Source organism: Mastigoproctus giganteus, chromosome 2 (assembly GCF_048544385.1).
Source record: "Mastigoproctus giganteus isolate SK-2022 chromosome 2, ASM4854438v1, whole genome shotgun sequence".
Lineage (NCBI taxonomy): Eukaryota > Metazoa > Arthropoda > Arachnida > Uropygi > Thelyphonidae > Mastigoproctus > Mastigoproctus giganteus.
Genome location: NC_143576.1, coordinates 173,795,083 through 173,814,420, shown reverse-complemented (window position 1 = coordinate 173,814,420; position 19,338 = coordinate 173,795,083). Strand labels below are relative to the sequence as shown.

The following is a 19,338-nucleotide window of genomic DNA, read 5'->3' as shown; positions in this document are numbered from 1 at the left end:
TACAATGATCTGAACTTCTTCTTTGGCTGTAGTTATAAAAAAAAAATCGCGGTGTGTACAGATAACTAAACGTATTGACTACTTTCCCTCATACGTTTTTCATAATACACTGAAAGGACAGAATTCATGGAATACCTGGTTCCTGGACCACGCGACGCTGTCGCCCATCTCGCTAGTGGACGATCCCACTGCTTGGCAAGTACATAGGTACACTGCATCATTGCATTCACGTAGACGATAATTCGATGTCAGTATGGATAAACGTCGTGAGTTAACCGAATTTGAAAGAGCAATTCATAGTGGGTGCCCGACGCATGGGTCAGTCTATCGCGGAGGTGCTACAGAAATTGCACCATCACCGTTCGACAGTATCAAGGGTGTATCGGAAATACGCCATTTTCGGAATAACAACTCATCGTGGACAGCGCTGTCGGCGGAGAAAGGTGGTGGATGAACGTGGCCGTCGACGTCCGTCTCGCATTGTATCACCCAACTGGAGAGCGACAGTGGCACAAATCACCGCCAACTTCAACGAGGGAAGTGCCAGAAACGTCTCCACCAAGACCATCAGGTGATCATTAGCCGCAATAGGTTATGGGAGCTGCCGACCAACCAGAGTCCCATTGCTAACACCACGACACAGGACTCTACGCCTCAAATGGGCGAAATAACATCGGCACTGGACCTTGAATGATTGGAGACTGGTCTCTTCGTTCGATGAGTCCCATTTCCAGTTATTTCGAGAGGACGGGAGGGTGCATATCTGGCAGAAGCCGCACGAAACTATGCGCCTGTCATGTCAACAAGGAACTATTCAGGCAGGTGGACTGTAGATATGGTCTGGCGCGTGTTCAATTGGCACAAGTTAAGTCCTCTGGTACGTCTAGACGCATCTCTGAACGGCCCAGGTTACGTGCCTATCCTTGCAGACCATCTGCACCCCTTCATGGTCATCGTGCACCCACAAGGCAATGGATTCTCCCAGAAGGACAATGCGCCTCCCTACAGAGCCGTAGTGACTAGAACATGGTTCAAAGAGCATTCAGGAGATGATTTTACCACCACCATGGAATGGCCTCTCCGTTCACCGGACATGAACCATGTGGAGCATCTTTGGGATGCTGCGAAAAGGTCTGTTCAAGCTTTGGATCCTCCATCCAGGAGTGTAACAGAATTATGGGCAGCGGTGCAGCAAGCATGAATGGAAATACCTGTGGAACACTTTCGTGAGCTAGTGAACTCGTTGCCCCGCCGTGCGACTGCCGTTATCCGGGCGAAAGGTGGGCCTACATTTATTAGGTAGGTATATATTTCTCATATCCCTTGATTTTTGTCAACTCAGTGTACAATCTGATTATCTATACCACTACTGTAGAAAGTTAGGTCGTGCTATTAAGCTATGTTTTACGGTGTCTGTTGAACGTCCTCACTGTATTAGTTTTTCTTTAACTTGCGAAGATATTTCTTTAACTTGCCTAACAGATAGAAGCCGGAGGGTAGGACCTAGAGGGAACAAGGTCCAGACTACAGTGGATGGTGAAGCATATTTAAACTCGAGGTTTTTTGGAATTTTTGGGTTTATGAGCCATACTGTGCATTGTCACCGAGCAGTATGACACCCATTAAAGACAGACTTGGTCGTAGACAACGGTAGATCGTAATCACATTCTCTCCATTTTTATTTTTTAATATTTCTCGTATAATTCATTTACATGCACTAAAATATTTTTGCGTGCAATTTCAGTGTACTGATATTTTCTCTGTTGAGCAATTTCGTCGATAGATATAAATTATAAGTTAAAACTTCCTCTTACTTTTTCGGGGCACCAATTTTGTGCGTAGTTGGACACCATTGCTATTGTTATAGGATTTTACGAGCAGCAGTGACTTAGACTATATTGCACCTTTTGATGCTTGCAATTTGTGCGTTCTATGGTCGAGTTTCCTTTTAATGGATGAAAAACCCGAGTTTCCAGAGTCCAAACTACCCAAACTTCAATTGAGACCGACCGACTATCTGAGCTAATTTATGAAAAAGGCCCATAAAAATTCCTCTCTTATTGAAGTGATTCGAATTCAGACTTTTTACACACGGTGTAAAGAGGACAGTGCCTATACACACTACTCTACCCGATAGGACCAGCAGAAGACTGTAAACTGGCTGATGAGCATTTAAATAATTAAATGTTTTCCTACCTTCACTTTAATAAGCACGATGGTTCCCTATTGCTTGCTGGATGTAGATTCCCACAGAAGATGTTTCCTGTTTTGAATAGAATTCAGAAAATTTATCATTTCTTTATGAAAGAGATGAAAATTGAAGTGGTGAATCTTCTTCTTCCAGATCCATTTATTTGGTCTAAGGCTGTACCAACTGAAATTAATTAAAAACGTATAATTTGTGTGTGTCATATAAATTTCAAGAGTTGTGGTTGCATTTTGTTTATTTCGAAACTATAAACCTCCCTACACTGGACTCTACAGAGGTATCTTCCTATGTTAATTTATATCTTTCCATCTATTATAGAAATAACTTAGAACAATTAATAAAAGTCAAATATCCTGGAATGGATTATTTTGAATTACCATTTATCCTATTATAGTAACGCAAATAGACAATTCTGTAAAGGTTGCTAAGCAAGGAAATTTTTCTCTTGACATCCGCTCCGGTCTGCTGGGTGGCGTCATATGGAAATGAAGAAACGCACTAAAACAGTTTTTCTTTATCCTTTCAACCAGAGAAACTGTTCCCGGCGCTAAAATGAATCCATTCTTCCTTCCCTCTGAAAACAGTCGATGCAGAGAATAAGTAAGTGGCAAAGAACGGGAGTGCAGCTTGGTCCATAAGTAAACAGGTTGCACTTCGACCCTCGCACATCGCCAAGAAAAGACGCGATGTTTTAACTATGGCACACACAAACCTTCCCGTTCAATTTTCCGTACAGCAGATGGTGGGGTTCCCACGCATAGACTTCCAGACGCAGCAGATCGATAAGATACCGCGAATATTTCACATACTTCATAATTACATCGGATACTGTCTGTCTACCTCTCGGATATGACGTTATTAGACGGGGGGTTTTTATGGTAATCCGTACACGTGATTAACGGTGGTAGGAAGGTAGATAGATAGATTACAGGAACTGACGGAACTGATCAACAATCTACCCTAACGTAACAAGGAACTAATAGCGTCTTCACCAATAACAAACCCGCATTTGGGCAGGAAATTCTTGCCCTAAGTTCATCTGTCTATCTTTTTTGTATATGAAGGTGGATTAATTATTCTACCAAAATACACGTTCAAAATCAGAATTCATTTTTCTTGCTGTGTTGTCGACCTGCAATGCGTAAGAAAAGATCTGGGGCTGGTCTCGTGCGCATACCCGTTATATCACGGTTTCAAAATTGCGGTATACGTCATGTCGTGTGCCAAGGTGGAAATGTGATGTGTTATGTGATTTGTAGCAGCAGAAGATGACGCATCTCCGAAGGGGTTTTAACCCAGAGCTCTATCCAAGTAGTTCACAAGTGGCGAACCACTATACTGTACTGGTATGGTGCCGGTGACCTGTTCATTGACGTCATTTTGTCTCTACGCCATACTCATCAGGTCTCGCACTTAGGGATTATCATCTGACTGGATCTTGAAAGCAGTTATCAGAGAAACCCGAATCCACGTTAACCACAAGATGCAATGTGCTGCGCAAAATTATTCAGGGACCAACTAAAACAACTTCCCTGTCATGGCATTGGTAAAATTCATTGCGTCGAGAAGAGTGATTTTGTGAGAAAAACTGCGAGAGTTACTTGGAATGTAGTTTCTGTTGAGTCACCCTCGTATTTATGAGGTATTATAAATTAAAAATAATTCTCTCTTTCACTTTTTTCACAGTCTTCGCGGACGGCAAAATAGTTATAATCAGAGTCTTCGCCAAGGCCAGGGTTCGAACCCGTCAATGACGCTTTTTTCACAACGTGGTTGAGTTAGTCACTCTCAAGCAAGGATAGCAAGGCTCCCTTTCCCCCATCCCCGAGTTTTTTCTTCAGTGAAAAAAAACCAAAAAAAAACAGGAAACCAGTAAAGTGGTTTTACTGGATGAAAAACAATCCCCTCGGGTTTTTGATCAGATTGTTTTCATCATACCGGTCAACATATGACAGACCAAAAGCATATACACAGATACTCAATTCTAAAGTAATTTAGAAATAGCAAAATGAAGGTTTGAAGGAGTGGAGCTGTAAAGCTATCTTGGCCATTTGGCGAAATGCAACAATGGCAATTGTAGCTAAACAAGATAAAGGATTAGTATAGATTGTAGATTTACACGAGAACTTCAAAGCGGGATGGAAAGGAGCTCTTCTGGAATTACAAGGTTGGACAAAAAGGGATATAGCTTGATTATTACTTTGGGCGGTAATGATAATAAAGATCATATCTGTGAGGGAAAATGGTCATAGGCTGGCTGTATTGGTAGTGTAATTGATAACGATGAACTAAGTTAGACTGCAAGCTGGATTCCATTGCATGGAAGAGAGAGCTCTCGAAATGAGAAACAAGACCAATACAGAGCTGGAGTGATGAAATAAAAGTTCACAACGGATCGCAGCAGGCAAGGACTAGACAGAAGAGGGAATTACGGAGATCAGCTGAAAATGCCTTCGTCCAGCAGCAAACAGGCCAGGTTGGAGATACTGATAATGAAATAAAACGACTTCAAAGGTAAAGGCGCCATGGCAATCTATATTTTCAACACTTTAAATATCTATCAAGTCAGAAATGTTTTCTCGCATTTTGTAGATGAAAATGCAATCTCAGAAGAACCATAATGCGATATTCTAATTTATTTAGATGCGCTTCATCTTCATCACTCTCTAGATCTAATCGTAAAATGGGAACCTCATGAGGAAAAACCTTTGCAAGAAAAAAAGAACTAATCGCCAATAAAGGCTCGATTGTTGGAGCGTGTTAGTGGCAATGCCATTTGTCTCCATTCAGAAGGATGCTGTTCAATTACCACAAATGACTCGAGGAACTTGCTCAGATCCTGTTTTTTTAAGCAAGTTAGTTGGTTTGAGACAGAGGTGTATGTTTATTTGTTTTTTTTATTATTTATTTTTATTTTTTGGGTAAATTGTTCCCCTGTGTTTCATCTTTTAAAGAGACGAACCGGTTTTAGAACAAAAGCAATTTAGATGCAACAAGTTATGGTGCATCGCGACCGGAATCACTTTGGTCCTAATTTAAAACCATCTCACGAATATAATGTTATTTGCCTGTTTTGTTTCTATGAGAATAAATTTGTCGGTTTAGCATTTAAGTTCATTAAAAGATCCCCATTAACAAGTATCATCTAAGTTGTCAGAAATTAATTCAGAGGATTAATTATCTTCAACGTTTTCTTAGAGTTAGAATACTTATTCAAGCGTTGAAGTGACTTATTTGATATGAAAGGAAATTCGAAAAAATACCTCAAACAGCAGAACCTGCTCGCATTGGATAACTCTTTCAGAGTTATCCAATTTGTTATCCAATTTTGGATAACAAATTCTTTGGATAACTCTTTCAGAGTTATCCAAAGAGTTATCCAATGCGAGCAGATAAAGGGGAAATTTATTATTATATTAGGGTTACCCGCAAATAATTACATTAACCCGTAATCGTGTCTGTAAATTGCGTGTGTTGTCTGGTCGATTTGCTTGTTTTGCTGGACGAAAAAAACCCCAGTTTCTGGGGAGAAAAACCTTGCTATCTACGCCTGAGACCGACTAACTCAGCCACGGAGTGAAAAAAGCCCATTAAAGTTCCTCGCGTCATCGACGGGATTCGAACCCGGGCCTTTTCCACCCGGTGTGGCGAGGACGGTGACGATACCACTGTGATATCGGTAAAGGGGAGAGAAAAAGAGAGAAGTAACGTCTACAAATATTAACCCAGACGCGCACATTATAATGGATATAATAATGTACACAGCTGAGTAGTTGGCACGCACTTCAAGATCATCGATATGATCGAGTTTATCCATTTAAACTGATTCATTATCTGTATGTCGGATATCTTTGTTGTTATTTATCCCTCTCCAGCTATTTGGGCTATTTATTGGTTGAATGCTCCAGTACATATGAGGCGCTTTCTCAGATGAGGATGCACTTTGATAATTTCTTAAATTAATTTATTTGGTGGCTTACTTTACTTTTCACTCGAGAATATCTAGCAGTTTTGAATACTTATTTCCTTCTATGCGTGTGTGTGTTCTTATTTTAAATTATTAATATCTGAGCATCATGAAAGATGATACCCAGAGGTTCATTTTCTGTATTTTATTGGGAACGATTTCTTTGTTTTGTATCAGTGTGATTAGGTTTATCTTTCTATAGTTCTTGCTATAGAATTTACCTATTTATTCGTTTACATGGAAGCTGTTTCCTTTCCGCTCAGTCTTAAGCCATAGTCATTTTTGCTTTAACTCGATAACAGAATCATTCGATAACAGAATAAGATACATTCAGAAACTTTGTCTGCAAATAAGTAATTAATTTAGGGTATTGACTGTTCTGAATGTAAGTCTTCTCACCATTACAGAGTTAATAAACAAAGTATTGCATTTTCAAAATTGGAATTAGTGTTTTAAATTAATTTTAAATTTAAATCAAATAATTTTAATTATTAAACTCCCACTTCATGCCTTTCTCTCAATGAACTAATTTATGAACCTTACCTGGAGAGGTTGATTGAATGAATGGCTACAATGAAAATTGAAATGAAATAGTATACCTGCATATTCAGTAATCACAATTCTGCTTGCCTACAAGATTTTAAAATTACAAAATCAGAATTAAATAAGGCTTTTGAATCTCTTAACTGATCTTATTAATCGTAATTTTGATTGTTATTGATGATGGGGAAATGAAAATCAGACTGCATAAGCACGAAAATTGCACTATGTCTCAATTGCTGTTGCAAATTTCGACCAGAACATGCTTGAGCGCGCTTCAGCTAAAGTTCTCTCTAAGGAAGGATGCGTGCTTCCAAGTCACTAAGGATCAACACCTGTTATCATGCTACACTTATAATAAAAACGCCAGTCATTTTGTTTTATTATTAATCCTTGAATTATGTGAAAAAGCCATCATTTTAAAATTTTGTAAAGATTGGTTGTGGCCAAAAATAGAATTGGTCATCAGCTGAGTTACAACTCAGCAGATATAGTTGTCCGCAAATGGCCCAAGTTGGACTATTTAGTTCTTTGTAAAAACTGTTAGTGATGAATACGAGGAAAGTGTGCCCTCTCCGTGAGACGCGCAGGTGATATTTTTGACCCATGAATATCACGGTCTGAAAGATAATTTTTGCTAGAAAAGCCTTTGAGTACCCTCGATTCATACCCATTGGGGTGGCTTAAAGATTTTCAATATCGCGCCCTCTGCTGCATAATTTTTCTGTCAGGGGAATTTTCATCAGGCAGAATACCCCTCATTAGGTATTGATTCATTTACATTTCAGGTGCGATTGTCTTCACCACGTTAGGGCTTAGAGAACCGAAAATCAATCAAGTGCTCTTGTCTTGTTTATTCTTAACAGAAGTGCCACAGGTTGAGCATTGCTGTCTCTTTATGCAAATTGGTATAGAAAAAATGCATGTTTTTTTTCCTCCGGTGGTAGTTCTCCTAATTTCCTTTTTAACCTCATTTTGCCTTTTATGAGTGTAACCGAAAATGCTGGCATTTGACCAACACTTACTGTTGTTGTTGATGTAGATCCAGCAAATTCCTACTGGAGAACTGTTGGTGGCCAATAGGAAGCCAACAGTTTAAAATCACTATTCGCCACGATGGAATGAACTGATTCAACAGTAAGTAGATTTTCCTTAATTTGCGAACCACAGTAAAGTATTTTTATACTGTAAACGTAAGACATCAACAGAAAGTTTTAACATTCTTTGTACTTTGATCTTTATGCACTACACATTTCTACACGATGCACGATTGCACAAAATACGTTTACCAGAATGTGTTTATATTTCGTAAATACTTTCTAAAAGTTTCTAAATTTTATTTCTTTTGTTTTACAGGCCGGCAAGGGGTCGCCATGGTTACATAGCGTAGCTGTAGCTGCAGCCGCCGTCACTTGTTACTATCCCTCTCTTAGGGGTGGTCTTGTGTTTGATGACATCGCTGCCATCAAAGAAAACAGGGATGTTCGTTCACACGTACCACTAAACAACCTCTTCTGGCACGATTTCTGGGGAACCCCTCTACATAAGGTGAGTGTGATTTGAAAAATGTTCTCTCGATGCGCGAATATTACATCACTTTTGAATTTCCAAGGTTTTGTTAAGAGCTTTGTGTTGTTTCGTTGCATAATTGGATTGAACATGTGTCCCATTGTCCGAAAGAATACAATTTGAGAGTACAGAGCACTTTGGATACGGCCAAGGAGAACACAGCGTTTTGTTTTTGTAGCTCAATCCAATTGCATGATTTTGATCACTAGAGTTTATTATCCTGGCAACGGACTGTATTATGCTTGAAGAAGGTGATAACTGTCACTGTCAGCTGTACTTTAATAATAGAAAATGTTAATAAAATTGTGATACAGTCTCACATACCGTTTTATATTAACTTTAGCCGTTCAGCTAAAACAATAATTTTAAAAAAACCTTTTCGAGTGCTTCGAGGTAATCATAAACTCGTTGAAGAAATTTAATATAAATAAAATTTGGTATGCACACACCTAGACACACCACTGTCTCGATATTTTAATTATTCGCCAGTGTTTTAAGTCCTGTTGATCAAGTAACATTTATTTTATACTTGAAAATTCTTTGTCAGTTCAAAATACATGATGACATTATTTATTCAATTTAAATTCATAATTTTGAATACATACTTAGTTTCTATTTCGGGAATTGGGGTTTCCACAACAAATTATAATCCTATTAGTCGGTTTACTGGAATGTATGGTTAGAGTTAGAAATGACTGCTGCTCCATACGACAGGTCGATGCTAATCTAATGTAACAGAATTAGTCGCTTAGTAATCTCTTTCAGGAGCTTCAGCAGAGAACTAGTGCAGACATCTCTTGATAATTCTACAGTGTTGTTGACGTTCGTGAACTTCTGAAGCCTCATTCAGTTTCTCTCTGTCTTGATCAGTGAGAAACATTTTCATCCAAGCCATGCAAGTTGAGAGATATTGTGCATCATTTCTCTCAGTATTTCTATACTAGCGTTCAAAAGTTTAGTTCCAGCCATAAAATGTAACATATCAAGAAATGCATACTTGATGGCATGCTGTAAAATATTTTGTGGAAGAGTATTGTTATATTGAAAAGAAATGCCTCTATTTTTATTAATCATAACCATGGGATCATGGCTACCCAACACCAAAGACCAGTCCTGAATAACTTATATTTTTCAATAGCGCGTGTGATCATCTAAAAGAACCGAAGAGCTATCGACGAGTTCCATGTTGTGTATAAGGCTGATGATACAGCCTTATGGTAACAAATGCCCCTCTTCCAAAGGCAAAGCTTACTGCATTTCAGGTTCTGAAAGGAGATCGACGTGCTCCAGTTCTCCTCCCTAAATCAACCGAGTTACATTCGATGATATGCAGATCAGAAACCCATCTGGCCATTTCATCCTGAAGAATATTCTTACGTTGAAAGGAAGTCATCGACCAGCTAAAACCTAAGGGAAAGAAAAATATCACATGGAAATGAATGCAGGGCTTTTCACCGTGAAAAATCTCTTATAAAATTTAAAGACCTCATCTCTATACGTCTAAGCATAGAATTAGGGGGTTCTGAAGTTAAGCTAACCATCGAAAACCACTCTTACGATTGTGGCAGTCGGAAATCAGTTTCAAGACTTCATGATGCACCCTTTGAGCAATCATGACCTGTTGCTCTGGTATAACTAAATAGGTATCGCCCACCCAAATGCGAGCTAGATTCTAAGAAATAATATTCGCTTCAAATTGTCCCTACTAATTTGAAGTGCCAATTATAATTACTACTCTATATTTTAAACAAACAGATTTTTTTTTCTCAGGAAAGGGTGTTTCTGAATCATTTTCTAACGCTGATTTTAAAAATGACTGCCATTAGGTCAGGTTTCTTCAAAAATAACGAAAAAAACTTTGATTACTTTACAAATTTTATTAATTTTTGGCAGTATTTGTGAACTAAAATTATAACAAAATGCTATTTTTACCAGAATGTTATATTTAAATACATGTTTATATTTAAATACATTGAAAACACTATTAAAAAGGGCAATATGGTAAAAAATTCACTAAATACTCACCTCCATGTTAAATACTGATCTACCATGGGACAAATTTTCGTTTCTTCGATTTTCTTGCAGATCCTTTTACTTTACAGTCCTTCTTCAGCATCCAGCAATAGTCAGCCATCACGTTGAATTCCACCTCCCCTGTACCTCATCTCCATGTTGTTGTAGTAGTAGAGTTTTAGGAGCATCAGCGACTCAGGAAATATTGCTCCGTGTATATATTGTCTGTAAATTGCGCGTGTTCTGTGGCCGATGTTCTGCTTGCTGGACGAAAAACCCGAGTTTCCAGGAAAAAAACAATGCTATCCTTGCATAAGACTGACTAACTCAGCCATGTTGTGAAAAAGACTCATTAAGATTCCTCATGCCATTGAAGGGACTCAAACTCAGGTCTTTTTGGTAGAATCGCGTCCACCCTGTGGGGAGGACGGCGATTGTACTAATTGTACTACCCACGAGGGCCATCTCCATATTTTTAATGTTCCAGTGAAACGTCTCACCCTATTCTTCACTAACACTGTTCACAATTCCTTCAAAATCCCGGTCCCTCATCAGTTTACGAATTTGAGGTCGAACAAAAATACCTTGTTTTAGCTTCTCTTGGGGAGGGGGGTCGATGGGAATTTATCACAAAGGTAGTTAAGGCAGGGACCTTCCTGAGATAAAGCTTTAATAAACTGCTTTGTCAAATCAGTTTGATGTGCAAGGATGGAAGGGGGCTAGTTTTGGGGTCTACTATTGGTTTATGAACTATGTTCTTTGATTCAGACAACAAACTGCCGTTCTTAGGCCAGACCTCGACATCTTGCTTCTTCTCCGACTGGCTGTTTTTGTGCAGCCAAATTGCTGTCCAAGTAACATGCCTATGATTTTAAAGTCAGCACAGACCAACCAACCATGTTTTTCTTACGTAATATTTGTCAACAACTTATTCAAGTTCTCATATGTTAGCATTAGCATAAGTAGAGGCATATGATGCAAGAAAGCAAGCTTATGCAGCATCAGCCAAAAAAAAACCCACTTCCACTTCACCCCTCCGTTCGTTCGAAATACTTGTCCAGCTGAGCCTTAAATTTATTTAGGCTACCAACTTCCACGACAAGGGATGGAAGTCTGTTCCACCAACCAACTACCCGCTGGCTAAAGGCAAATTTCCGCACGTCTATCCTACATCTGTGTTTCCTCAATTTGAATTTATGCCCTCTCAGGTGATTATTCTGAGCAAGAGGAAGAATCCCATCAGTATTGAGTATGCTCAAACTATTCAAGGCTTTATACACCTCTTTCTGATCACCTCGCTAGTGCCTAGTCTCCGGACACTGTAATTTTGCAAAACTTAAGCCTTTCTTCGTAAGAGTACCCCTTTGTTCTATTCACTAATCTTGTTGCCCTTCGTACTCGTTCCAGCAGCTCTACATCCTTCTTGAAATGAAGCCTCCAGACCTGTATACAGTACTCAAGGTGTGGCCTGACCATTGCCTTATACAAGGGAATAATCACCTCCTTATCCCTGCTAGAAAAATTCCTGTATATCATTGACAAGACACCATAAGCTACTCTTGCAGCCCGTCTGCACTGCTAAGAGAACTTCATATCTGCCTGTACAATTCCCGCAGGTCCTTTTCATTCTCTACCACTGTCAGTGTAGTACCACAGAGTTGATACGTTGCTCTGGGGTTGCTGTTTCCCCATATGTAGAATTTTCATTTGTCAATATTAAACTTCATTTGCCACCTCTCAGCCCATCTGCTCAACCTTTCCAGATCCCGTTGCAGCAGCATAGTGTGAGTAATGTCCTTAACAACCCTACCAACTTTTGTATCATCTGCAAACTTGGACATCAAGCTTGATATACCACCATCAATATCATTTATAAATACAGAAAACAATAATGGACCCAACACTGAACACTGAGGTACTCCACTAATAACATTAGTCCACGATGAGCAGTGTCCATTGATTACCACTCTCTGTCTTCTCCCCTCAACCATCCCTTTATCCATAGCAGCAATTTGCCTCCAATGCCACACTGCTCCAATTTGTTCAGCAGTCTTCCATGTGCAACAGTATCAAAAGCCTTTCTAAGATCCAAGTATATAATATCAAAGTTATTCCCTGCATCCAGTTCTTTTGTGACTGCATCATAGTATCCAATCAAATTGGTCAGGCAAGACTTCCCCTTAACAAAACCATGCTGTGTCCGAGCTATAACTGAAGTCTTGTCTAAATGATCCTGCAGTGCTTCTTTAACCAGTGCCTCCATTAATGTTCTTGGAACAGACGTTAATCTCACAGGTCTATAATTACTTGTGTCGGCCTTTCATCCTCCTTTGTTAATTGGGGTCACATTTGCACATCTCCAGTCTGTGGGTACCTCCCCTGAGTCCATGGACGCTCTCATAATTATGGCTAAGCGTTTGCTTACTTTCTTTGCTGCCTCATTTAATATAACTGGATAGATCCCATCCACCCCAGGTGACTTTCTTGTGTTTATCTTCAACAATTTCTCCTCCACTTTATACTCTCAGTTATTACAAGATTCTCTAGCTTACTGCCAGAGTTGAATACACTTCTGGCATTCTTCTCGCTGAATAACTCCTCATGTGTGAATGTCGATGCAAAATATTCATTTAGTTTATTAGCTACCTGAGCAGGATCATCAACAGTTGACCCATCGATATCGAGTGGACCAATCTGATTCCTTCTAGAGTTTACATAAGTAAAGAACTCTTTGCATCCCTTGCCAAAGATTTCTCGTAATCTGCCTTTGCCTGCCTAACCTCCTTTGTAACTTGGTTACAGATCAACTTGTATGGCGCCTCCGTAGCCAGGTGGGAAGGAGCAGCAGTGCGTAGCACACGCTTCTTGATTAGACCGGGGTTCGAGCCCGTCACCACCAAATAGGGAAGATGCGGAAAGGTCAGGGAATGACCACCGCATATTCCGGAGCAATATGGCCTTAGTTGCTCATGCTCCTAAAAACCAAACAACAACAACAACAACATCAACTTGTATCTATCATAGGCTTCTGTGTCACGTGTTAATTTATGTGTCCCATGCATTTTTCTTCTCTGTCATATGTCTCATTAGTTCATCTGACATCCATTTAGGCCTAAACCTTGAACAATATTTATTAGTTGGTATGTAAAGCCTAGTAGCTTCCAAGATAAGTTCTTTCAATGCTTCCCATTTTGAATTTGCTGTTGGTAACTTCTTCAGTTGGTCCCACTGTATAGAATTTAAATACTATCTCAGACCATCGTAGTCGCCTTTACGAAAGCAATAACCCTTCCCTTTATCCCTAATGGTAGTTACCTGTTTGAGTAAATCCCACTTCAGCACACTGTAATCACTGCCACCTAGTGGTTCCTTTATCTGCAGATTCTTAATGCATGAAGAATCACTACTGATAATCAAATCAAGAGGATTACTCCCTTTAGTTGCCTCCCGAACATGCTGATGTAGAAAACAATCATCCAATAAATCCACAAAAGCCTTTGCTAGTGTGTGAGTGACCAACCCACAAATTCCAGTCAATATTTGGGAAATTAAAATCCCCCATTACAAGACTCTCTGATGTACTGTCCCACTCTATTTCCCTGTACAGTTTCTTATTATACTCATCAGAGTCATTAGACCTATAGCACACTCCTACTCTCAATTTTGATCTCCCATTGCTTATGTCACACCAAACTGACTCGACACTGCACTGTTCAGCGTTGTCGACTGGCTTCACTTCCTTGGATTTTATGTATTTGTTAACTAATAGAATAACCCCTCCTCCCTTCCTATCCTGTCTATCCTTTCTGTAGACATTGTACTCCCCAAATTCCAGTTCTGCATTCCTTATATCTGTGTGACACCACGTCTCTGATATCCCAACAATATCCGCCCTTGATACTTTGAGCATTACCTCAAATTCATCAAATTTATTTACCAAACTCCTAACATTGGTGTACACGCAAGTATACATGCACCTGTTTCTATTCTTAGCTACCCTAACACAACCCATGTGTTTATTTGTACCGCAATGACTCCCAGCAGTCTCTGACGTATTCTGCAACTTGTTTTTCAGGCTTCTGCTCATTCCAATAGAAGCAGTGCAAGAATCACTTTCACCTCTGCCAGTGGCTACTGTTAATCTATTAGTTTTTGTATCCCCCCAAGTTTCTTTGAAATGCGTAGAGTGAGTTACTGGAATTGACCCATATTTATTTTCATTGTGGCGGAACACACCTTTGAGATCCCTGTTTGATGAGTCAATAAAAATTCTCCACCGTGTAGGAGAGTAACTAATACCTAAATAGTTCAATGAGTCATTTATATTTCTGTAAAAACCACAGAATCGTCCTTAGAAAAGTAGGGGACAAATCTCGTTCTCTGTGTCAGCACCATGAGGAAAAACGCCTTATGTGCTAGAAGATTTTTTTGGCTTAAGTCTGTAACCAAGGAGTTCTGCAGATTACTTGGTAAATTTAAATCTCTTACCAGATTATGCTGTGAATACAGTTGAGGGTTGGACTCAATGTGTAGACTTCACTCATCTTCAGAGCTTCACTTTTAGCACTCTCTGCTGCTATATTCTCCAATATAAGTGGAGGGCATGGAATCATCAGGTTATCTCCATGTGGGACTGATCTAATGGCAGATGGAATATTAGCATTGCATTACTCTTTGCATTACTCTTTACATTGTATTCCTCTACATTAACTAAGCCAAAGTAACAATCATCACAGTAGTTTTTAGGCTCCCGCAAATCATGGGAATAGCAAATGGCAGAGCCTTCTTTTTACCATTTTTCTACAATCTTAATGCTTCAACACAGGTTCAACAAACGTTATGAGAAGCCCATTGTTTATCTTGCTCACCGAGTTTCACCCCAAAAGAAGCACAATGCAATTTTTTTCCGAATTCTGTAATATCTTGTCTTTGCTTGAGGACTGCACAATGTCCACAAATATAACAAAATAAGTTCTGACTGCTGAAACACTTGCGTGAAGACATTTTACTCACTTTTCAGCACACGTTTCACACGATGACCTCAAAAATAAACTGAGCTCACACGGATAAACACCACTGCATGGAGCTCTCAAAGCGGCCAAGAAACAAATGATTGAAGGCAGTGTAGCCAACGTATGAAGATTTAGTTTATAAATTAGCAGCATCTACTCCTAACTTAACAGATTCAATAATACAACTCATGACATCAACTTAAGTGATTTGCGAAAAAAACAGTAGGTAATAGAAAAAAAATAACATTTCTGAAATCAGCGTAAAAAACTGAGTTAAAAACAGCTATTAGTTTACAAACATATAAAAACCATACAGACTGGTATGCATGGAGGACGAGGAGTAAATAGAAAAGCTATTTTTGAAGGGCTCAAAATGGAAAAAAAATCGAAGTTTGGTACATTCCATACTGTCAATTAATTAACTGGTATTTTAGAAGAAGTTTAAAAACACACATTTCTGTTTTTAAACCTCTACTGAAATCATTAAAATGAGGAAAAATGCAAGTTCTGAAAGTGGAAGAGTCCTTCTAATGGAATTGAATTTGATGGTTGATATGTATGAAATAATTCATTCTGCAGTCAAATCAGCCTTAGGAAACTCCGTCTGGAGAAAAGCGAAACTTAAGAAGAGACATGATAGGGAATACTGAAGACACAGCATCGCTTAAATATAGGAAATTCTTAATAAAATAATAGGTTGGATGAACAAATGATGACCGGATTATTGGAGGAAAAGATGCAGAAAAACAAAAAAAATTAAAATACGAAATAAAATAAAATTAAATTAAGAAATTCAGATCGAGGAGAAGAAATCTTATGCTTGCTACTGTAATTCGTTGCAGTGTCGGTTCAGCTGGTCTTCTATTGAAGCTTCCCACACGAACTCTCTCTTGCTTGAAATCGGCGTGCTTCTTACATGGCTTCACTGTGATTTGTTATCTCGCTGCGAGGGAGCTTTCGTGTGTGTGGGTCCATGTCTGCCAGTTCTCTTTCTTATCCTTTAGTTCGATATTGCGTGCCAAAACGGGTGTACGTCAGTGATCGCATTTCTTGGTCTGCCGATGTAATTCGTTTAACAGTAATTCAAGAGCACGTTGAAAAGCTTGTTTCTTTGCGAAAACGGATTACCAGAATCCTCTGCTGCTTTCGAGCATGATTCCTATCGGAGATGGGAAAAAAATGTGGTGGGGAGATTGGGGGAGGGTAGCACCGCTACTCTTTCTTTCTTTCTTTCCAGTCATTCAAATTTTCAAAATGAAATGAATTGATGTGTCACGTGATTTGACTTCAGGCTATGAGAAAGATTTCTACCTATTACAAAAAACACCAAAGCACACACCAATTCGATTTTCACCAGGAAGAAGCCAAGTGCATACCTTCTATGGAACTGACAATTTTTCATCTCCCTATTGCGAAACTTGCACAGAGAAACCAACGTTCTTGTAATAGGAAAAAAATTGATTAGCCTTACCATGCGGTTGTTCAATATCGTATGACTTTACAGACCAAGGAAAGTGCCCATAAAGAATTCGAGCTGAAAGAATACTTTGTCAGATTATAATGTCCCTGGGTTGGATGAAAGGAGATTGGAAATTACCAGCTTTGCTTATTGTAGGAATTCCAGAGTTGGTAACAGGGATGTGCTGCCAATTTGTTGAGGAGCTCGAGGACTTCAGATAAGGGTTTTTATATCGGATTAAAATATGCTGTTAAAGTTTATGAAATTAATTTTTTTGACAAAAAAGGCCGGATATTCCCCAAAAATTTAAAAAGAGGCTCGCGCGAGCCCCCCGAAATCCCCTTTCAGCACACATCTAGTCGGAAGCCTTTTTGCTGAATATAAAAACCGAAATTTTCGAAGTAAAATTTCAAACTTCCAACCAGACTAACCCAGACTGCAACGTGAAAACTTATTTAAAAGTTCCTGTTTTCTTGATGGGATGAACTCTATTTCAATTGGCTGAGGAATCGATCTAAATCTTCCGTATGGTAACAAGTGGTGTTGTCATTGTAGAATTATCCCATGTGAAATTCTGTAATTGTAAGCTCTTCCTGTTCTAGAGCAAATAATTTTAGACATTCATTCTCGAAGTTTAGTCTGCAGGATGAGAAGAATTAAGCTTTATTTATTTCTTAACCGACGGAATGAGTTCTCTTCCCTTCCCCCCCTCCACTCTTTCCCATTGTTAGGTGACAAATATTTCCGCAAATGAGCGCTAATATCATGACGCTGGTTATCCTGTTTTAAACACGGTTGTCAGGTGGATAAAAATATCCAGATTAAAGAGATGAACAACGTTGGCACGTTCAAAAGTCCTGAGGCATTTCGCGGAATCAAAAATTGTAAAACTCGCAGCACACAGACAGACCATCTATAAGGTTATCTTGTCTTACTTCAATGACATGGCTATGAAGTGGAAATATGGTCTGCTGCTCCTCAGAGTGAACTGAGGAAATTCTAGGTGGGACGGTCCTGGACAAAGGGAAAGGCGTTTTTTAACAGCGAGACATCATTATTTATTAGTTGTCGAATGAGGATGAAAGTTTTGCATGGTTGTTTTTTATCAAGCAAATAGGCAAACCAAGCATATATTGCACGAAATTTAGAGATACAATACCTCTGACGCCTTGTGCTTTATTTGCTTTGGCAAAAAAAAGGGTCGCCAAAGGTGAATATTTAATGTAATAGGCATCTTGGCATGCCAATTCCGAGTATCTAATATAAATCGATCTACCACTTTACAGAGCCGCATATTATGCAAATTATTCATGCCTATAAAAACACGAGTTGCGACCATATCACTTCATTCCCGTTTTTTGGCTTGCTCAGTGGGACAGCCACATTTGCAGTACTCAGGACGGCAAGGCATCGTCATTTAGATGATCCTTTAAGATGGCGAGTTGTTGGACGACTTGAACCGGGCAGTCGCAGGCGGAAGTGACATGTTAGTTTAAGTGTCACGCTGTGTCGTCTCGGCAGCACTATGGAAGCAGTTTTGACCATCAATCGTGGTGGACACGTTATTTTTTAGCTCCTGTATTTTTGTGCCTGTACTATGGATTTATTTCGTGTTAAACGTGCAGTTTGTAACCAAATGGATAATTACAGCTTGAGGATTTCGTTGGTGGACATAGTTTATGTTTAGGGCTGTCTAGCGAGTATCTTAATGTTTTCTTCTGACTTCGAGCCCCGTCAATGATGTGAGGAATTTTTACGGGCCTTTTTCACAACGTGGTTGAGTTAGTCGGTCTCAGGCGAGATCACCATAGTTTTCTCTCCCGGAAACTCTGGTTTTTCGTCCAGAAAAACAGAAAATCGACCACGGACCACACGCACTTTACAGACAATGCACAGTGCAATATGGCCATAGTCGCTAATGCTCCTAAACCCAACAACTGTTTTCTTCCCATTGCTATTGTGTATGGTAACTCCGCATAGGTGCCATAGAAGTAGCGTTGGGGGAGCTGGCCATTCCTTTGTCCCACCACCACAGTTCTATCCTCGCTAATTTGACTAGGACTGTTTTCCCTCTTCCGGGAATTTGGACAGGCGTCGCGTCTGAGCTATACGGTATATCAGTTTCGCCGTATTGTGCCTAGTTCGGGTGTTTACTTCCCTCCTATCCTACACTTACACTTGCCGAGTGCCATCAGCGCTTGTTTTAATAGCACTCACGAATCTCAGGTTTTCACCATTCGCATAGAGATCTTCTGTACTCCTATTTTTTTGCGAAGATCAGCTGCCAGACAGCTAGCTCTGATAGGTGATTATTTTTGCAAGACTTTTATTTCAATCGTTCCAGCATTGATAGCAGACTTTATTTCTCGGCTCCAGAACTCCCAGCTGCCACGAGTGACACATCACTGGACCCGTCGTATCTTGCTCTTTTGGACTGTTGAATGAAAGACCGATTTTCTGGATACTCGATTATCCGGCATTATCTAGAACCGCCAATCTAGCCAAACTTCATAATGTCTGATAGTGAGATAAAAATCATTGAACCATTGTCCACCGCTGGTGTCACCAG

At 39.5% G+C, this 19,338-nt stretch overlaps 1 protein-coding gene across 1 annotated transcript in view; it reads left to right on the top strand.

Annotated features, from left to right (window-relative positions):
• The window catches only part of LOC150089758 (protein O-mannosyl-transferase Tmtc3-like), a 186,308-nt gene that overhangs the window by 94,948 nt on the left and 72,022 nt on the right, over positions 1–19,338 (top strand). Inside the window, exon 2 of the mRNA XM_090390094.1 lies at positions 8,073–8,264. Within this exon, the coding sequence (XP_090246220.1) occupies positions 8,073–8,264 (192 nt within the window). The remainder of the gene's footprint in view (positions 1–8,072; positions 8,265–19,338) is intronic.